Source organism: Ursus arctos, unplaced genomic scaffold (assembly GCF_023065955.2).
Source record: "Ursus arctos isolate Adak ecotype North America unplaced genomic scaffold, UrsArc2.0 scaffold_8, whole genome shotgun sequence".
Lineage (NCBI taxonomy): Eukaryota > Metazoa > Chordata > Mammalia > Carnivora > Ursidae > Ursus > Ursus arctos.
Genome location: NW_026623100.1, coordinates 4,963,433 through 4,985,613, shown reverse-complemented (window position 1 = coordinate 4,985,613; position 22,181 = coordinate 4,963,433). Strand labels below are relative to the sequence as shown.

The following is a 22,181-nucleotide window of genomic DNA, read 5'->3' as shown; positions in this document are numbered from 1 at the left end:
GAACTGCTATCGCCATGTGCCCGCTGACCTCCCCCAAGTCACCTAACGACGGGAGAGAACTCGTCCCTGAGTTTCCAGTGGTCTTCCACAGTGCCTTGGCAGACACCCCATTTCCTGCAAGCTCCCGATCTGGTCTGACCCGCAAGCCCAGACTTACCCTGGAGACGGCTCAGACACCTTCTCCCTGCTCCCTCCCCTCCACCCCGCATGGAGCTCTGGTCAGCCCCTGTCCCGAGGTCCTGTCACGCTGAGGACAAGAACCGAATCACGTCTACCTCTCTACCCTCGCTGCGGTGTCTGGTACTCTACGCATTAGCTGGGCGAGAGCCTAATCAACAAACCATGACTAGCGCGAGAGCCACGGTAAGGGATCTGAAAAGCGTAAAGTATGGCTAAGTCGTGGTTGATACTGAAAATATTTAACAGCCAGTAGAGCCTGGGCCCCAACCAATAAGCAGAGAGAGCGACTGTGAGTGACCAGGGAGCTGGTGAGCATCATGGCTGGACGTTAGCCTTGGTGCAAACATGGGCCAGAATATAATAATAAAAATGATTCTTAAAAATAGGACTTCTTTCACAGGGTCGTGTGGAAAGTGTCGTAATGCACGCTAAGCATACTGACCTGGGCCGGGCATAGACAGCCAGTCCTCATTATTCACACATTCTATATTCATCAATTTGCCTGCTTGCCCAAATTCCTGTGTAACCCCAAAATCAGAAGTCACGGTGCTTTTATGATTATTTGCGGACATGTGCAGGGTGGCACAAACTTTAAGCCACCTGCCGTGCACGTTGGTTCCCAGCCAAGGTCCTGGAAGGTGATCGATGTGCTGCCTTCTCGTGGCAGCCCTCATTCTGCAAACAGTCCTCTCTGTGGCTTACTTAGTGCCACAAGTTTTCCATTTTTGTGCATTTTGTTGGTGACACTGCCACTTAAAAGGGCCCCAAGCACAGTGCAGAGGTGCGGCCTAGTGTTTCCAAGCACAGGCGGCCGTGACGTGCCGTACGGAGAAAACATGTGTCAGCTGAGCTTCGTTCAGCCTGAGCTGGAGTTCTGCTGGCTCGGAGTTCAGTGCTAACAGATCAACAATGCCTAGTAAGTAAGGTGTCTTTAAATAGAAGCACTCATAAAACAAGGTTATGTACTGATCGGTTGATGAAAATGTTGTGATCAGCGGTTTGCAGGAACCTGACCCTGTATTTCCCTGGGAGCAATGGCTCAGGATTCAGGGTTCAGTGTCCGTGGGGAGGCTTTATAGAACATAATGATGGCGAATAATGAGAACGGACTGTAGTTAATGGTCAAAAAACAATGTCAATGCTGTTAAAGAGAAAGACATTATTAATCCCAGCAAGGACAAATCTGAAAATTCTACGATGTCAAATACATCAAGAAGCTAGCTAATTCTACCAGGTGTAAGCACTGTGCTGCTTTGTGGTGCTTTACACAACACAAAAACCATGGACTCTGCACCCCAAGGAAATGAAAACTAGGCTCCCGTCCAAGATACCTGCCCGCCTTCCTATGGCTCAGGGCTCAGGGCTCGGAGCCTCAGCAGTCTGAGTGGGCTGCTGGGCACAGTGCCAGCTGGCACAGGCTCGCCCAGACCCTGGTGGCATCAGAAGGACCTGGGATTCGAGCACACCAAAGCCAAATAAGGCAGTTTAAATGAAGGTATGCTCAACAGATACCCAGACTTCCAAACCGCCCGGGCAGCTTCGTGTCCTCGGCTAAAGGGCCCATGTCCATTTCTAGAGGGTGGAGGCCCGAGAAGCTTCGCCCCACCCTTTAGGCAGACTGACTTTGTGCCAAAAGAGGCTCAAGGAATCCGTCCCCCCACCCCTGGGACTCCAGACAAGGAGTTATGCCAGAGCCTTCACCGGCCCCTCCCCCTCCCTGCGGGGGGAAGCGGATCAAGGGGAGACAGTGAGCTGCCCCTCACCTATCAGCAGGTGGACTCGGTACAAATCAGACTTCTGGAGCAGGCGCCGGAGCTTCAGCTGTGCCTCTGTGGCTTCTGCAGCCTCGCTGTCGGCGCCGGACCTCTGCCGCAGCACCTCGTCCAGGTAGAGGAGGGCCAGCTGCGTGTGGTACTCCTCCTTCTGCAGGACACGGGGATCCAAGCAGACAGACGGCGTTTGCAGGCGGGAGGCCGGAGCTCCCCTAGCCCGCGGGTGCTCCCGAGAGCCGGGCTGGGCTGCCAGCGAGGCGAGCCGGGGCCGGGTCTCGGGGGCAGTTAACAGAACACGCTCCCTGGATCGAAAACATCTCAGAAACCACATTACACAGAAGGTAGACTTCAAATCCACGAGAAAAAATATAAAAGGGTCGCTTCTCATTTGAGAAGTGAGGGCCCCAGGGTATAGGTATTTTCCAGAAAGGTGCAGCTTCTCTCGTTTCCCTTAAGGACAGTTAACAGAGGAGGGTAAAGACAAGGCTGCGTGTCCCTGCGATCTCCTTCAGAACCCTCCAGTACTCCAGACCATCCACACGTTCGGGCTAAGTCTCCAGGGAGCAGGGCATTTAAAACACTACATTAAAACATCTCCATTTAAAATATTACGTTAGCACCATCTGCCAACAGGCTTTCTGGTCCAATTCTATCTCTGAAGTCACGACTGTGACGTGGCAGCCCTCACGTTAGTCTAAGGTCCGACGCACTCACCTGCAGTCTCCTGTCTGTGACGAGATGTTCCAGGTACTTGACAAGGGCTTTAGGGTATTTCTTAAGGCAAGTGATTACACTGTCTGGACTGAAACTGCTCTGCTGTTCATCCAAAGGTCTCTTGGTGAAAACCTGAACTCCGACCTGAAAGAAGAATAGCAATTTAGCTAGTACTTTTTTCAAAGACACCACCTTATCTTTATTCCGAGCACTGCCCATTTATGTTTGGGTAAAATTGTCAAAAACATGGGGATATATGGGGCGCCTGGGTGCCTCAGTCGTTAAGCGTCTGCCTTCGGCTCAGGGCGTGATCCCAGCGTTCTGGGATCGAGCCCCACATCAGGTTCCTCCGCTGGGAGCCTGCTTCTTCCTCTCCCACTCCCCCTGCTTGTGTTCCCTCTCTCGCTGGCTGTCTCTCACTCTGTCAAATAAATAAATAAAATCTTAAAAAAAAAACAGAAAAACCATGGGGATATAGGAGGCGCCTGGGTGGCTCAGTCGGTTAGGTGTCCAACTCTTGATTTCCGCTCAGGTCATGATCTCAGGGCTGTGAGATTGAGCCCTGTGTTGGGCTCCATGCTCAGCGGGGAGCCTGCTTGAGATTCTCTCCCTCTGCCCCTCCCCCACCTCTCAAATAAACCGCAAAAAAACAAAAACATGGGATACAGGAAAACAGTGCAAGGTGGGACACTGACAAAGGCCAGAGCATGACACAAAGACAGGAAGGGAGACCTAAACTCTGAAACCTCTTCATACCCCTAGCCGGAATTTCTTCTCGAAGGGTCAGAAATGAAAGAAAGAAACATTTATTGGTAGCAGGTTTGGACAACCCAAGAAGCTCTACCCTTTGTACTATGAAGGTCATCTGAGAACAAGGATGGTCCCTTGCTGAACCGTAAGTGACAGAATATGTACAGTCCTGAGCATCCTGTGAACTCAGCGCTCAGCCCACTGACACCCACTACGTGCCTCATCCATGCAGATCCCAGGCCAGTCCCGGAGCAAGTGCCCACACTGCCTTCCTGTGCCTGGAGAATGGTGGCAATTCCATCTTCCAAGGGAACGCTGATGGGTCAAGTAGGAAAGTAAACGCATGCCGTTCCTCCCCGGGCACTGATGTGTGCTCACTCTGTCACTCACACACACACCCACCCCCACACCGCACAGCTCTCCCGAGTGTAAATTCTGAGTTCTATAAGCCTGGATCTGTGTCTGTGCTGTACCAACTATACGACCCTGGGGAAGTTTCCAAAGCTGAGCTTTGGCTTCCTCACCTGTAATCTCTACCTCGTGACACTGTTGTGGCATTTAAAAGAGAGACATATGTTGAGTGCCCAGCACAACCTTAGACACACAGAACTCTGGGAATAGTCCGCTGATACCATCTATCAGCACTGGGAAGAGCCCAGAGCTTTCGACAGCTTTGGGTCTGTATGTCATATGTGCGTGTGCACAGAGCAAAGTAAAGATGGAGTAAAAAGTCCAGGAAGCACATGGGCTTGGACCTTCCGGGTCAGACAGCACCATGGAGAACATACGCCAGCAGACATTGTAGAATGGCAGATGCGACATACGGAAAACTCGACGTTTATGATGAAGGTCCTGCGTCACAAAGCTAAGTCTGTGTCTCCAAGGGGAGCCAAGGAAAGGTGTATGTTTTCAATGGTGAGAACCGAAATGCTGTTATTATCTCTTTCCCATCATCTTGGGGCTTCACTGAGGAGTCCTGAGTTTGCTGCACACACACACACACACCCCCACACCCCCCACAGCCAGCAGCCACCGAGCGCTTCCTCAGGGCACTTTCTCCCTGCTGTCCCTTCTCAATCTCCAGGACGGCAAGTCCTGCACAGGGCTCCCTCCTTCCTCCAGACCCACAACTTCCACGCCAGGAGCAGAGACAGGACAAGGGTGGGGCCACCACATGGGGCGGGGCCCCCACATGGGGCGGGGCCACCACATGGGGCGGGGGCCCCATGCCCTGCAAGGCGACAGTCACCAAAAACAGAAGTGCCACCCTTGGCCGGGCGTGGGGATTCACAGGGGCACGCACACAGAAGACGCTAAGAATGTGACCTGGCTATGCTTCCTGCCTTTCTATAGAAGTGGCCTGCTCCAGACAGACATGCAGAACAGTACATCTCAGAAGGACTGAGATGCCGAACTTTCCTAAGAGCTGGCACTCCGGTGGCTCAAGGAGAGGTATTAGAAGGGAGCAAACTACAGGCGGGTGAGGCTGCAGGCTAGTGGCTTGTTTCTCACCGGAAATCAAGCTTTCCGTTTTTGCCACATGCCACCACCCCCACAAAAAGGGCATTTATGACGCACAAACCTCTTCACTTTTCTGCAGGACCCAATCGGCATACTTCCACACGAGTTCCTGGTCTAAGCTGTAGGTAAGGAAGTCGACGACATATTCGTACAGGTCCGAGCGAGTGGAGTCATGAATGTCCCCATTCACGATGTTCACCCAGAGCTGGAGAGGAGGAAAGAAGAAAAAGAAATGGAAGGTCACATACCTTCTAGAATTAGCTAAGGAGGAGCATACATTTACTTATTTGGCCTTTTGATACTTGAAAGTGGTAGGACAAATTCTGAATGCTTAAGTCAGTTTTAAGGTTTTCAGAGAAATAAAGCCACGTAGCAGATGTGGTCCAGAAAAAAAAGGAGATAAAGCCGCGGATTCTTTTTCTTTCCTTTCTTGTGACAGCGCAGTAATACAAATAGGAAACACAATATACGGAAAGAGGTAGATGTATTAAAAATGTTTCTTTGTGAAATAAATGGCCACTGACAGCGTCTCAACACAGAAGAAGAAACGCACCTGCCTCCGTCCCAGGGCTGTCTCCACCTTCTCCACCACGGGAATCCTTAACTTTGAAGTCCCTCGTGGACTATGATAGTTAGACACTGCGGCCTTCAAAAATACTTCTCATTCTGTCCCCTAGTGTTCTGTCTGGCGCATGGGGGCTCATGAGAGCAGCTAATAATAACAGTCCCTTGCTATTTCATCCAGAAACTTCCCTGCTGCGTAACCAAAGCTTCCTTTCAGAAACCACATGGGGAGACGGAGGCTGCCCCACAGCCCGCACCGCATCCCCCGTCCCTGGCCCGCGGGCCCACCGTGCCGCACTTCAGGACCATGCCACCCTCAAGAAGCCCGAGAAACAGGGCTGGCAGTGTCAGCTCCGTGATTCTGCTATCAGCATGGGAACCTTTCTTATGGTACCAGTTTAACATCGAATTCCTCAAACCAAATAAGCTAATCACACACAGAAATACGTCATTTTTGGTGTTTTTTTACAGAACTTTGCCATATAGAAAGATTTCTTTCATACCACTTCGATTTTGCAAACCCCTCCCCTCTCTACAGCTCTGCTGATGCTACTGTTACACTTACATCAAGCCGTACTTCCCGGAGTTGCGCGTTTACAGTATAAAACTGTTGCCCTTGACATCCAAACCTACTCTAAGCCCCTGGGCGTGCTGATGGAAACCCATTTTTTTAAGGTCACCTGCAATCATGTTACTGCACGTGTGGCTTTGCTGAAGTCACAAGGCTGACTTTCGCTCGGTGACCATGCTAACCCTCTCGCCCACTCACAGAGCAAAACAGAAAGGCCCCTGAGGAAACTGTAACATGGATACCAGCGGTAACCAGTGACGGAGGGGAGAATGTCTCCTCACAAGATGCGAGAGGTGAGACGAGACAGGAGACAGAGACGAGGGGCATTTTATCTCCGGCGCAGTATCTTTGCCAGGGCCATCTGGAGCAGTGGTTCAAATCCCCGTCTTAGCATTGAGCAGGGCTGGGACCCTGGGCAAGGACCGGCCTCGATCGGCTTTCGTTCTGTCGCAGGTGATGTGGGGAGAACGATGTACCCTGCTTGCTCGCCAACAACAGGTACTGTCACCACCAGTGGGAGTTACAAGCCAACTGTTATCCCCAGGCTTAATTTCCCAGTAAGGCCGGGACATCATATGCCTTACGGCTCGGTAAGAAATCAATTGGTTTTTTTCTTAAATTTTCAAAAACTCAATCTTGACACTGTCCTTGAAAGAGATGTAAAGACAAAGAAAAGAAAACCCTTGGCTGACATTTCTCAAGGAATTCCCTTTCTAAAACAGTATTATTTTCATTCTGTAAAAACGTTGTAGGTCAGGCCAAAATGGTCTCTATCAACTTGTGAGTTTTTTTCCCCAAATAATACTGAGTCAAATGACAGTGATTTTTAAGTCAGGCTAAAATGCTTCTGAACTCACCTGGACGGCAGCCGCGTCTTGATTATTATAATGATAGAGCAGTCCGAGTGCAAAATACCTTAAAGAAAACAAGGTGGTAAGTACACCCTCTCCCTGGTACCCCCGTATTCGATTCAACTCAGAGTTCAACAACAAATTTCCAATGACAAAGAGATCCTCATTTCTGCTTATTTACTTCTGGTATTAAAACGTATGCCCTACTGGGGCACCTCGGTGGCTCAGTCGGTTAAGTGTCTGCCTTCAGGGCAGTTCATGATCCTGGAGTCCTGGGATCGAGCCCTGCATCAGGCTCCTTGCTCAGAGGGGAGTCTGCTTCTCCGGCTCCTTCTGCCCCTCCCCCTGCTCGTGTTCTCTCTCTCACTTGCTCTCTCTCTCTCAAATAAATAAAATCTTTCAAAAAAAATAAATAAAATGTATGTCCTACCAATTTCCAAAAAGGATCATATTCAAGTCTAGGAGAAGCTGAAATATAAAATCACAATTATAGGGGCGCCTGGGTAGCGCAGTCGTTAAAGCGTCTGCCTTCGGCTCAGGGCGTGATCCCGGCGTTCCGGGATCGAGTCCCACATCGGGCTCCTCTGCTGGGAGCCTGCTTCTTCCTCTCTCACTCGCCTGCTGTGTTCCCTCTCTCACTGGCTGTCTCTCTGTCACATAAATAAATAAAATCTTTAAAAAAAAAAAAAAATCACAATTATACTACAGAAAATCCTATTTGGAATTCCATTACAATTTCCTCAAATATTAATGTAATTTTGTTTTTGTTTTTTTTTTTAAAGATTTTATTTATTTATTCAACAGAGATAGAGACAGCCAGCGAGAGAGGGAACACAAGCAGGGGGAGTGGGAGAGGAAGAAGCAGGCTCACAGCAGACGAGCCTGATGTGGGGCTCGATCCCACAACGCCGGGATCACGCCCTGAGCCGAAGGCAGACGCTTAACCGCTGTGCCACCCAGGCGCCCCTAATTTTGTATCTCTTCAGGTGATCACTGTCAACCCATCGCGGAGTGTTAGAAGAATATTCAGAAGGTGTGTCGTCTGAGCTGTTACTGAAAGACAGGGCCAGGAGTCTGAACACGGACAGCAACACAGGCCCACAGCGCCTAGCCAGCGCAGAGAAGAGAAGGTCGGGGAGAGTCCAGGGAGAGCACCCAGGGCTCTAGGCCCTGAGTTCCAACTCCGGTTCCGTCACTTAGGGACTGTACGGTCTTGAGCAAGTGCAATGCCTGCCCGGCCATCCCATCTCCTCACCTGTGCGTGGAAAGGGTTAGTGGTAACACTGGCATGGCTGTTCCAGACTCCCCAGTTCCACAGGGGTGTCCTGCTCGCCGTCCTCCCCGTCCCCAGCTGATGACGCGAGCAAGGGAAGAACTCCCTCCGAGAGTGAACTCTTAAAGTATCGGACTATTCGCTGGTGCCCTCCTCTTTCCTTAGCCTTCTGGGGAGTTACAGTGACTCTCTGGACCCTACCATTCCACGTCCCTACCATGAGGCTTCGGTGTATTTCCTGGTTCCTAAACAAAGTAACTCCCTTCCATAGCATATCTGGGAAACTGAGGGAAAGTGCTGGGCAGAGCGGATACCCACATGGAGACCAATCACAAGCCCCTGTTCCATGGGAACAGGATCTGGCTCCGTAACCCCCATGGTTCCCGTGGGACTTCATCAGTCCTTTTACTATTTCAGATACGCAACAAATATCACAGATGAAGAATCTTACGGCTTAAAGGAGTCTAGTGACCATGTAACACTTTTAAAGAACTGCCCCCCCACCTCCCCCCACCACGTACCTGCCCAGAACGGAGAGGCTACCAGCTCTTCCCCAGTCACTGTGGTTAACGGCCCTTGTGCGGAAGGCAAGTGGGCGGCTATCCCAACTCACGTTCATAATGAAGGCTGTTTCAAGCCATACGCCTTTGTCAGCAAGATCAGCAAGTCTCCCTTTTAACCTATTTACCCAGATGTCTATCTACCTGTGCGATCTGGTCATCAGTGACAAACGCGTGCTACGAATTTTACCCACATACACGTGGTGTCGTCCACGGGTGACTCCTACAGAATCGCTTCATTTCCTAACTGGGCCTATGACGGGCTGTGAGAGCGCATGCTTCCGAGACCCCTCCAGCTGTGTGCAGACCGTGCCGAGGGGTGCTGGGCTGTCGCATGCAGCGGCTGCAGTCCCCTCACAGGGCCCCTGGCCGCACGTGGGAAGGGAACACTCACTTGTTGTGCTTCTCCAGCCAGGCAGCGCTGTCTGTTAGGAGACAGGAGTTCTCGGTGACCAGGAGGTCCAGGAGGCTGTCGTGGTCGGCCTCTGCGTACAGCTTGAGCAAGGCCGTGTCGATGTCCTCTTTGTAGCCATTGGCGACCTCTGTGCTGCGGACTTCGTTCAGGTAGCTCATGAGGAAGCGCTTACACTTGGCCATCTTCTCCTGGTCCCCCTGGGTCAGCTGGTTCAGGTCTGCGTACTCGTGGAGAGGAGGGTGGGACCGTGTGAATGAGGAGGAGGTGGGCAACAGGAAGGGGTAGAGAGAGATCAGCTCCCGGACGTCAAGCTGGCCGCTTCTGCAATTACAGTGTCAAACTAAATGAAGCAAAAAGAGAGAAAGAGTACACATAGGCGCACAAAACAACACGGGGGGCGAGCACGTCCGCACCCGCTCACGGGGAGCTGGATGTGTGCGCGAGCGCGGCAGAGCTCAGTGAACTGGGTGCCACCACGTGATTCCGGGGAAGCACAGGGGGGGCCACGCAGAAAGCCACACACACTGCCAGGGCTGACGCGCAGTGTCGAGACACCTGACGTGGCCCCAACACCAAGGGAGCAGCAGACTCCCTGGAAACCAAGGCCACAAAAGGAACGCGGAGGGAACACTGCACTGTCTGGTCAAAGGTGACGAGCCGTCCTTCTGAAGCCAACATTTCTCCTGGCACCAGACTATAAACAGGTTTGCTCACTGGTCCACAAAGAAGAGACTTCGCTAGAATGTGACTTACAATTTCCTCATCAAAGATCTTACGACGGGAGCCGCGGGAGCATTTGTGAGGCTGTTTGAGTGGTGACTCTCAAGGGCCTCTTGCAGCATAAGGTTAGGCCACAACTCAAACAGTGTCCTAACCCTGGAAGGCCAGGGAGCCCATGTGGTGACATCCCACCCCTGCTTCCCTGGTGGCCCGTCCCCTCATTGCCCTCCGGCCTGTTCATCCCGTCCACAGTGATAACTGGTGGCATCACGGAGCTGCAGACCTCAACACTGGCCCCAGAGCAGCCCCACCTGTGGGCCCCCCTTTTGCAAACAAATGCAGGGCTCCCAGACGTGAATGGGAACCCCAGGTCAGGCCTGGGGTCTACACTTCCTGCAGCGTTCACTGCATCCACCTTCCTTCAGGCTCTGACAGTCTCTCCTCCTCCCCAGCTTCTGGCCTCTGGTTCTCCTTCCTTCCACTCCTGCCCCCTCCCCACCTTTCATGGTGCTGGACCTCTCTATGATAAGCCCCAGACCTCTGAGCATGGCGTTCTGGGTCCTTCCCAGCTGCTCCCAAAGCCCTTACAGCTTCGGCTTCCACCGTCCCTCCTACACTCTGACGCTTCAGCTCGACCCATCACCTCTCCAGTTTACACGCTTCATGCCTCAGCCTTTGCCGCCTTGTTCCTTCTGCCTAAAGCAACGGCCCTCCGTGGCAGCAGTTTTGCTCCCTGGGGGACACTGAGCAACGTCTGGGGATATTTTCGGTCACCATGGGAGGGGGTACTATTGGCACTGAGTGGGTAGAGGCCGGATGCATTGTAATGCACATGAGAGCATCCCTTAACAAATTATACAGCCCCAAAGGTCCTGACTGTATGATTCTCAATTCGGGAAGCTTCTCATCATTTAAGATAGGCCAAATCCTGATCCAAGCCCGTGCTCTGCACCTGTCCCCAGAGTGCGCCAACCCCACTGCAGAGTGGCACCTGTTCGGCTGCCCGACGGGCACACGGCCACAGTCCACACTCGCACGGGCACACCCTCAGAGCAGGCGGCAGTCTCACCCTGGCACTCTGGCTCTGAGGCTTGGGCCAGCTCTGCTTCCTGGGAGGGGTGCTGACCTGACTGGACACCAGGACAGGCTGTATCACACCTAGGGTGACAGACACAGAGTGGAGGGGCCCACAGCGTGAGTCACACAGAGGTTCTCTCTCGGGGGCCGACCATGCCTCGTTGGCACTTGTGGCTTTTAGCACTGAACTGCGAAGGAATCCGAGGACAAGTCCCACATCAACGAGAAAAAAAAAAGAAATCCCAAGTGATTAGCAACGTCTGCCATGGGCACAGGAAGGGAAAGTGGAATCACGCTTGCCTTGGGCATGCCTGCGTCAAGGACCAATTCTCTCAGTCACATCATTGACAAAAACGGAGCAATTTACACTACGAAGGGGCTGAAGAAGGAAAGATAGGAGGAACCTTGTACCAATGACTGACAGGCCCTGTACTTATTCTGTTACAAAATCTGTGAACTCTTCTAGCAACAGATTACGACCATTCACCCACTGTCCCAAATTAACCCACGAGAAGAAGATGGACCCAAACGAGGAGGTTTCTGACACGGGGATAGAACGGGTAGGACAGAGAAGAGCTAGGCCCACAGGGTCAAGGAATCTACGTAAGTCCCACAGTTACTGATCCTGCCAGGAACAGATGAGAATAGCACACAGAGCTTTCATCAGCGTAAGGTATATGGCGCATCGCTGTTCACTAAGTGACTCCTTGACTCAGAAACCTGCTCCTCTGGCCATGGGATGGAGCAGGAGGCGGGAGCTGTGGTGAGTCCAATGGCCTACGGCTCAGGCAGCAGACTGTGTGCTACAGAGCCGTGCCCCGCTCTGGCTGCTATGTGGAGATGAAGGATCTGTTCGGACCCTTTATATACCCTTTATCCTTGATGTGGCTCTAAACTGTGCAGGACCCAGTCCTAGTGACGGTTTGAAAACTTAGGTCCTAAGTTGTCCTTATGAATGTTTCCTTGTGAAGTCTCTGGAAGGAGCACAGTTCCCACCAGTCTTCCTAGGGGCACCTGCTCTATTCCTAAACTTCTAATTCCCTGTAAAATTAGAAGGAATTCTGAAGAGGAAGAAAAGTGAGCAAGAATAGCATTTTCCTAGGAATCCTCCGCGGGATCGAGTTCACTCTAGGATTCCCTTCTCCTCTCTTCATGGGACCGTTATGGGCGCCTCGTCCCCATCAGCCTCCACCCTGTTAGAGACAAAGTCTGGGTGGGAGGAGTGAACACCGGTGGTCGGTGCTATTGTCAGCAAGCCTCCCTACTTCCCCCGAAGCACGATCTAACCACGGCATCAAGGTCGAGATGAAGGCTTTGACCATGGAGGGACACGTGGGGAGGCTCGCTACCAACACCTCAAATTACCTGAAGAGCTCTTTAGCTTCCAGGAACTGAAGTTGTGCAAACTGTATAAACCCGGCCTGCTGCAGAATCCTTCTGTACATTACCTGCAAGGAAACACAGGTTTAATTCATCTCTGAGAGACACCATGAAACCAACACAATGGGGAGAAACTTTCTGATCAGAACCCAAGCCAAATGTTCATGATTCCATAGAAATTGGAAGTTACAAGGTAAAGAAAAAACGGGGCATATATGAAATTATTTTCAATACAAATACATTTATGTGCATGTGTGTGTCAATCAACTCCTCATTCCTGAAATAAAGTTGCTCTCTATTTGACTATTCTTCCCTCACCTTCTCCACGGATCTTCCCCATAAATCTCATTTTCTTTCCCAATATGTTCTTGTATCTTCTGTCCTCCTCCTCCTTAACTCGCAGGCCTGCAGTGATGGCTTCTACTTCTGGTGGCTCAGATGGGTAGCAACAGCTCCAGTGTCTCTGGAGGTCCAGAAGCTGCTCACCCTGCTTCCACTCCTCTGGAATTGACACTTCACTTCTGAGTACCTCTCAGAGCACAGGGCCAATGCCATTTAATCATAAATAGATAAATCCACATGGTTTCCTAGCCCAAGCTGGGGGAATGCAGTTCCCTCTCCTGGAGCTGCACGGCCCACGGTCACACTCCACAGTCAGAATTCCTGCCGTCAAGGTGCCGGGGGATCTTGGTTTCATCCAGGATCGCCCAGATTTCCTTGACCACAGAACTTTTTTCTTGTAATGTCCAGCAAGAGCAAAGCGCACTGCGGAGAGCTCTCCTGTGGTGTCTGAATTCCACCTCTTCCTGTCGCTGTCCAACCTCGTCAGTGCTGGAGTTGCAAGCAGCCTTTGCTTGAAGTAGCCCTAGGACATGTCTCTTTGCTCTGCTCATACTGGTGCCATCCCACAGTCAGGCTGTCACCCCCTCACAACCAAAGACTCCAATCATGTTTCAGACCCTGTGAAGAGTTCAATTCCTCCACCTTCCAACCACTGTGTTGTCGTATGAGCCACAGTGGAGGCACAGTGCCTATGTCATTCCTCTTCACAGCGCCACACCCCAGCATAAGACCTGCCGTTCAGGAAGGGCTTCTGGATCTGAAAAGCCATCTCCTCGGTATTCGTGAACCCAGATGTAGGGACAGTCTGCTCAGAGAAGTTAAGATCTTAGTCCAAAGTTAGTGAAGTCGCAAGTGGTTGAGCTGGGATTTAAAAAGCAGACCTTTCTGATTCTAAAGCCCAATTCTTTCCACTCACTGAGTTGCCCAGGTACACAGCAGGCAGTTAACACTGCTCCCCACTGAAGAAGTGAGGGAAGTGGAGACAGTCGGCACCTAGAGGCTGTCAATCCTGTTCCCTCACATCAGCTTTTAAAGGGCATTTCGCTTACTTTTGAAGAGTTCTCAAAAGTACAGCATTCCCTCCCTATCGACATAGAAATTCCTTGAGTGAAGTCAGAAAAGGCAGGTCGCTTTTTCATCTTACCACCTGCCTTTACCTTTCTTTCCTGACAGCAGCCATTTGTGGCCTAAAAACTGGCCTATTTATACCCCCCAACAATAAGCAGATGGGAGAGGGTCAAGGTTCTATGGTACGGGAATGCCAGCTCCATTTCTGGAAGCAGAGATGATGCAGACCACCCACTTAGCAAAAAGGGTAAAAAGGACCCATCAGCTACAGTAGAAGAATTCTTGATCCCTGGCCTGTCGATGAGAAATCAGCCGAATCACAATTTACTCCTTGTGGTCGCAGGATTCAAACGCCATCTACTCTTTCCCTTCCTAAAGGGAAATAAAAACCACTTTTGCGAACCCTCCCAGTCTCCAAGATTATGGTGTTCTTTTCTGTATTCTACTCCTCAAATGCTACAGGCAGACTTAGAAGCATGCAAAGAGATCCCGTCATCCTGAATATAAGCACCTAGATGCGAAATCACAGATGATACACAACACGTCACTGACTCAGACCTACGAACACCTGATGAGAAACTTCAGCAAGCACGGCCGATTCCTGGCGCTCTGAAAGTGACCGTCTCCTTCCCAGACTGCCCGCTCTGGCAGACAGCTCCTCTAGAGCTCTGCTCAGGTGATGCTGAGCTACAAACCTGGAGCTGGTCAGCCTGCAGAAGGACAGGAAGGATGGCCGTGTGAGGAGAGAGAATAAGAAAGTCTGTTGATCTCCCCAGCATCAGAGCTAACGCAACAGAATCGTCAGCTGTCTTTTCAACTAATTTGTCCCTTGGCATGAGGCAGCTATCAGAAGTCCCAGGCCGAGAGCGTAAATTAGCAAAACAGAGCTCTATGTAGTGCCACTCAAGATCTGCTCTGTGTCTGTTCCGGGACACCTGGGTGGCTCAGTTGGTTAAGCGTGTGCTTTCGGCTCGGGTCATGATCCCGGGGTCCTGGGATTGAGTCCCACATCAGGCTCCTGGCTCAGCGGGGAGCCTGCTTCTCCCTCTGCCTGCTGCTTCCCCTGCTTGTGCTCACTGCTCACTTTCTCTCTCTCTGACAAATAAACAAATACAATCTTTAAAAAAAAACAAAAACAGAAACAAACAAAGAAAAACCTCTGTTCCTACTATTCTATTTCTGAATTGGGATTTCTGACTTTCATGCTTCGGGTAACTAGAAACTTTGTGAAACAGAAGATTCTAGTCTATTTGATTTAGAAAGAGGCTTTTTTGAAGGGCAGAAAAGCCCACTTCTAGGGTCAGGCCTGGATCCCCCTCCCACGTCAAGGGCTCGGCACTTTGGCTTCCTCCGTGGACTCATCTCCGGCAGAGCAGGGCCGACGAGCACACCCCCTTCCTACCAAGAATGACTGCAGATCTGCTGCAGTCGAACCGCCATGTGTGGTCATTACAAACCAGATACAAACCATTACAAATCCAGAGGACACCCTGCTATTGACATGAGACTACGCATAAGAGTCAGGTTACAATGCCCTGTAAGACCAAGAAGGCTTGGGATATACGGTATACACAGATCACTCCTGTAAAATAAGCACAACCAAACTCTAAACAATTGGTATGAATGTTAGAGTTTTAACTGTATTCATACCTTTTCCTGCAATACATACTTCAGTGGTGGCTTTTAGGCTTTTTAAAAACTTATTTTAAAACTCTTCTTACTTAGGGGCACCTGGGTGGCTCAGCTGGTTGGGTGTCTGCCTTCGGCTCAGGTCATGATCCCAGGGGATCGAGTCCCACATCAGGCTCCCTGCTCAGGAGAGAAGCTCTGCTTCTCCCTCTCTCCCTGCTGCTCCCGCTTATTTGTGCTTTCTCCCCCTCTCTCTGTCAAATAAAAAAATAAAATCTTAAACAGTAGTCCCACCGAAGGGGCCATGACATCCTCTTCTTGTTCAAAAGGCAATCCATCCTGATCAAGTTTGGAAACAGATGTGTGTGTGTATATACATGTGTGTGTTTACTGTAAACGTCAATATATAAAATATATACATAAAAGTATTCACATGCCACACACACACACATAAACACACATCTACATATGTAATATGAGTCCATAATGTATAAAATAATGTATTTTACATATACCCCTTCCTGAGAATTCACAGAAAAATAGTAATAAAAATATAATACATGATATATGGCCTCTTAGGGATCACAATAGATATTAGTATATTATATTAGTATATTAAAAGCTCTGAGAAATCTTCCAGTTAAGAAACCCAGTTAATGCAACTGTGTAAAACAGAACGTTTCCACCCTGCACCCATCCCTGTCCCAGAGCCAGGGTCTGATGACATGCAAACTAGAAGCCCTGCTCCGGAATCAGCCATGGGATAGATATGCGTGCAAAACAGGAAAAGTGGTCAGTTCCACAGGTGGGGATGGTGCAGGCCGGCGGGAGCAGGGGCCAGAGAAGAGGGCCTAGGAAACTCAGCATGCATAAGGAAACCTACCCAAAGCACAGGTCCAAACTCTTGCAAAGGTTACACTAAGAGATAGGAACACATAGCTGTTTAGGAAGAAAAATGATGTTCTAAGGGCAAAAGCCCCCTTGCTCTTCGATTGTTTTTTCTTTACACACATGCATGTATTTTTTTCTCCCGTATTTTTTAAGATTTATAATGGAAGTGATGCATTCATATAGCTCAAATTTCCAAACATTCAGAGGGATTTAATGAAGAGTCTCCCTCCCACACAGCGGCCCACACCAGCAGTGCTCCAGAAGTAATCGATGCTATGAATTTCTTGGGCGGCTGCAGAAATATGTGATGTATTTATAAGCCAACTCTTGCCCCCACTTTAGTAGCACTATACCCCTGCCTGCACTCTCTACATTTTTAACTCAGCGTCTTTGAGAGATCCTTCTGCCTCGACACACAAAGTCCTTGGCTTTCCTTCCTGGCTGTGCGGCGTTCTGACAGCCTGCTAGGCCACAGCGCATTCAACCGCTCCTCCACCAGCAGCATCTGGGGCTTTGGATTTCTTTTTAAACAACCAATTTGATCGTGAAGCGTCTTCTCCATTGGTTGTTTTGCATTTTTGTGCTTAGACCCATAGAATACCCCTCTAGGAGCAGAACTGTACCCTGTAACTTGGAGAGAGATTCTCGATTCGTCCTCCCGCAGGCAATTTACATTCTTAGAAGCGGTATCTGCAGGTGTCCACTTCCCCACACCCTCAACAGAGTATCCTCAAACCCTCTGATCTTTATCAATCTGAATGGAGAATAACTTAGTGAACTTTCAATTTGCACATCTCTGTATGAGTGAGACAAAATATCTTCTCGTACATCTGTAAGACAGGTGATTTCACTTTCTATGAAATATCTGTTCAATTCATTTTTCTCCTGGGCTATTCATTTTCTTCTTATTTATTCGAAGGAGGCCCTGACATTTTAGAGAAATCAGCCTACCTTCTGTGCCTTAAACTGAAAGTCCTTTTTTGCTACTTCTGTTTTTAATTTATTTCTAGTAGGTTCTGCCATGTAGAATGTGTCTGTGAGTGTATGTGTGTAAATCTATTAAAATTTTAATAATCACTTTAACATGTCTCAAAACCAAGGTATCAGGGAAGAGAGTGGCAATGCAGTCTTTTTAATCTTGCAGCCTCCTCCTAAAAACAGAACACTTAGTTCATAGCAGTTCACAACAGCCAAAGGGTAGAAGCGACCCAGGGTCCATCAGTGGATGGATGGATAAACAAATGTGGTATACCCACACAACGGAATGTACTGTTCAGCCTTAACGAGGAAGGACACTCTGACATACAGCGCTGTACTATGGATGGGCCCTGACAACATTATGCGAAGTAAAGGAAGCCGTGGAACAAAAGGACAAATCCCGCATGATTCCACTTACACTGGAATAGTCAAAATCATTGACAAGGTATGACGCTGATATGGGGAGGGGGCTGGGGAGTTAGTGTTTAATGAGGACAGAGTTTCAGTTTTGCAAGATGACAACGAAGCTCTAGAAATGCATGGTGGTGACGGTTGACCAACAATGTGAACGCGCTCGCTGCCACTGAACTGCAGACTTAAAATGGTTAGGATGGTAAATTTTATGTTAATGTGTATTTTACCCCAAGTCAAACAGACAAAACAATTGGGGTAACAACCAAGAACTTGCTGCCAACATTTCCAATAGCTGAAGTGACTCGGCACGCCCACAGATCCAAACGTGGGAGCCGCGGGGGACACACCACCAACGACAGGAACTGGGTGGCGTTAGAAACTGGGGGGAGAAGCGGAGAGAGGAAAAGGGGGCTGTGAGGCCACAAAAGCCAGAGTTCCCAAGCCACTATCAGGAACCACCGGAAAGCCTGGCAGACCGTTTACAGACGGGGAAGGGGATTTTGCTGGCTCCAATTTGCTAGTTAAGTGGCAACAATGAGAAACTGAGCTTGAAAGACCAAGAAAAACTCCTTTGGGCATTCAAGGCAAAAGACCAAGTCACTAGAAGGGCAAGGAATTCAGATTGTCATCCAATATTTGTCAACACTTGGTGGCAAAACATCATGGTGGAACTTTAAGTTTCTCATTGAAAGATAATGTGAGTCAAAGACGTTATAGCTGCAGAGGAACTGTTATCAACATGCAGGGACAGTGTTCCCATACGCCCACGCTGGGACATCTGCCGGAGGATCGATCGCTGCCGAAAACCAGAGGACTGGAGAGTCAGCAGCATGAATGTGCCGCTGAGCGTTCAGTACGCATCTGCCCTGAACAAAGAAGGATAAATACAAGAGAGACAGGAGATGGCTGCACGTGTGCAAACAGTAGAGACAATGTGACCATCAAAAACCGGGGGCCCGTGGGGAGATGACAAAGAGGTAGACTATGCTTGCGGACATGCTGGGGATAAAGGGATGTGCCTTTCACACTGATGCGGGGTCGGCGGGGGGGGCGGGGAAGGAAGGGGAGGTGCTAAGACCTCACCAGCTAATTCTAAATGCTGCTCAAAGTGGGGAACGAACAGACAACAGGAGCTCCCCCCAGCAAGAAAAAGAGAAAACCAAAGGGCTTCTATAAACTTAATACCATTAGGATAACCATTAGAACAAAAATTGCAAGCTTCACGCAAAAAGAAGACCGGGGGTGGCGTGCAGGGAGGAAGAAAGAGAGCGATGGGGGTGGGGGGGGAGACAGGTGAGGGAGGAGAGACTCCTTTGAATGAACTTTGTTTTGTTGATTTGACTTCTGAATTATATAAATATTTTACGTAATCATAAAACAAAATTAAACTCCAAAGAGCGATCCCTAGAAAATACAAGTCAAATGAAACAAAGGACCCTAACTACATATATGAGAGACGTGGTGGCAGGTCTGCACAGGGGACGCTCCCCAGTGGCTCAGGCACACAGTCGCCTGATGGCACAGCCCGTGAGACTTCCTGGGAGGACAGAGAACGCCAGGACGCAGCACTCACAGGACAACTGGGAAATGTGAACACTGATGGGACTCTGTTCTTTGAAGGACTCTGGGAGGGCTCTGGGGAGTTTCGCAGACCGCACGGTGGTTACATTTAAAAGGGGACATCTTGCCTTTTAAAGATACATACTCAAATAGCTTTCGGTGAAATAGAAAAAACACCCCACAGGTATCGGAGTTCAAGCTTAAATATGAGTACTATCCAAAGTACACGACACAAATCAGGAGAACTTTCTGACACGAGCCTTTGTTAATGCAGGAGGTCTCCTTACTGCCACTTTCTTTACAACATCTTACACCTCAATATAATGGAAGCCCAGTTGTCTTAAAGATCTAAACTCTCTGGCCCTTTGGGATCTCTGGAAGCACTAGTCTTTTAATCCCAGTCCCCGAATTAAACTTCTTGATAAATCTCTCCCTAGTTCAGAAGTCAGTGACACAAAACTGACACTTGCTTTAAATGAAGGGGGGGCAGTGACAAGCCTGTCCACTGGACTGTGATCCCTCTTCCTCTCCTTTTCTGGCTTCTCTAAGCCCAGGGTCCAGCACTGGGTCGCAAGCACCCGAAAGTTAAAATAAGTAACGTACGTCATCATCTCAAGAGTCACATCTCATCCTCAAAAACACATACACGTTCTCTAAACCTTTTTCTGTCAATGTTATTTTTCCCTTCCGGGTCTGTTTTTAACACAAACCTTCTGCTCTGCAATCCATTACGCACTGGCTCTGCCTGAAGCGCAGGGGGTTTCCGCCCAGGCGGGACCAGGGTGCCAAGGGACAGAAAGAGGGCAGAGTCTGCCTAGGAACTCGGGAGGGCAGAGCCTGAACTGAGGTGCAAACTGAGTTGCACTTGAGTGTTGACACACGAACTGCAGAAACACTGGGGGGGGGGGTTCTGCCTGGGGGGACGCGGAGGACCCAGGGAAGAGGGGTAGGCGAGGTACGGAAAGCATGCTGTCGAGTCTGGAAGCACAGCCCAGTAACGGGGCCCAGCAAAAATCACAAGTCAGGAAAGGGGGAGGGCGGAGAGGTCTGTGAAAGCACAGGGCACTGGCCGCTAGCAGGGGGCAAGCACGCGGGAGGACACACCGCTTCGCGGGCCCGGCACCAACGCAACTGGACAGGCGTGCACGCGCAAAGCCGGCTCAGCTGTCCGGCCTTCCCGTCTTCGGACAGTGGCGCTGGTTATTGCTAAATTGTCTGAGGACGCTGAGCAAAGGAGTCCATCTTCAGAAAGAACATTTCCACAGTGGCATGGAGGATGGACTGCACACACACACACACACACACACACACACACACGCGGAGGTTGTTAAAATAATCACTCAGGCAAAATAGAAGGGTCTGCGCACAAGCAACAGCAACGGGCACTGGGAATGAGGGCTGGATTCAAGATCATTCTGAGGGTCTATTTCCAGGTCTGGATGTAGGAGTTTGCAGCGCCTGGGAGAGGGCAGGGAGCATGCGAGAAAGGGAAAGCCTCCAACTGAGATATCTAGATGACAGTGAGACGACGTCTGGGCAAGGTGACAACTCCCGTGACCCAATACTGACTGCAGAGCGCTACTTGGCGAAAGGAGAGGCGAAGATCAGACAAGGAACACTGGGTGCTTCCGTAAGAAACTGTTGCACACTTAGACATGTACGGTGTGCGTGCAAGGAGAGGGCACCCCAGCGTGTGGCTCACCCAGACATCCAACGTGTCCACAGGAGGCAGCTCATGGGGCGGAGAGCAAGCAGGGCAAGGACAGGCCTCAGACCGCACAGAAGGCCTGGCTACCCCACCTGGACGTGACCCACCGGCTGCAGGGGAAGTGTGCTCAGCGCAGCACAGCTCCTGAACAGCTCTTCTGTTTGCCTCTGCTGCCCCCTGCTGAACGCTAACAGATCAGTCTCACTTTAAAAAATCAGAAACAAAGAGGAACCGTTTATCAATCTTTAAACACAGAGAAGACACCCTCTTCACATGTGGTGAGCACAGCATCAGGTCCGCAGATGAATCCCTATGTTGTACACCCGAAACTAGCCTAACATCGTGTGTCAACTACACTCAAAAAAAATTACAAAACAAGATGCCCACTTTCATACCCATAATCACACATCACACGTCCGGTCTTCTTTCACTTGGCAACATAAAGCAACTGAGGCCAGAAGGCATGACTTCATTCTACAACAGCCACCGAGCTGTGTGGAAACCTGACTGATCGGCAACCATCAGGGGGTCACGACTAAGTCACGGAAGTTCTCATGATCGGTTTCGATATGCAGTGAAGCACACACCCCCACAGGATGTCTCATTACTCTCAAATACACAGAGTAACATGAACTAACCTAACAAGCGATCACCCAGCAATTTTTAGGGAACCTGATTTCCTTGGACATAAGAATAACTTGTGACTCTTGGATCAGTTTTATTTATCACCCCAACTAGAGTAAAGTTGGCGTCTCAAGTGCATTAAGTTTTTTCCTCTGGAAATTAATTAGATGGATTCCTGCAGTCTTAGGCCGTTTATCAGTATGGCTAACAAAGCTTTTCCCATAGATACTAGAAGTCTGAACTTTTAACATCCAACCCCATCCCAACAAATACAAATTCTAAATTAGGAGACAAATTAAGCTGATATTGTTACTCTGTTGGTTTATCGGAACTATGCCCCTGACTCCTCTCCGAAGGCCCACTGAAGAAGAGAGTTGATGAGAAATACCACTTGGTATACATATCAGACCCGGGAATCAAGCCAGAGGTTCACAGTCTGGCTTGGCCTCGGCTGGCAGTGAGACCTCAGTTCAGCTGTCCTGGACTGTTCTGCAACCTGCCTCCGTCTCCACATGATGTGGATGGGCTGAGGAAACGAAACAACAAATACAAAAGCAATCTGCAAGATTGAGGCGCACAGGGAGGGCCGACACATGCTAGTGAAATCTGAATGTTTTCT

The 22,181-nt window shown here is 49.9% G+C and overlaps 1 protein-coding gene across 4 annotated transcripts in view; it reads right to left on the bottom strand.

The window, feature by feature from the left end:
- The window catches only part of TGFBRAP1 (transforming growth factor beta receptor associated protein 1), a 66,873-nt gene that overhangs the window by 6,739 nt on the left and 37,953 nt on the right, over positions 1-22,181 (bottom strand). For 3 of the 4 annotated variants that reach the window (XM_026515684.4, XM_044379015.3, XM_044379017.3), the window contains 6 exons: positions 12,334-12,416; positions 9,151-9,492; positions 6,930-6,987; positions 4,999-5,142; positions 2,667-2,810; positions 1,944-2,103 (listed from right to left, as the gene is read on the bottom strand). In XM_026515684.4, the coding sequence (XP_026371469.1) occupies positions 1,944-2,103; positions 2,667-2,810; positions 4,999-5,142; positions 6,930-6,987; positions 9,151-9,492; positions 12,334-12,416 (931 nt within the window). Of the gene's footprint in view, positions 1-912; positions 1,076-1,943; positions 2,104-2,666; positions 2,811-4,998; positions 5,143-6,929; positions 6,988-9,150; positions 9,493-12,333; positions 12,417-22,181 lie in introns of those variants that run through there. The other variant, XM_044379021.3, reaches the window with a different exon arrangement.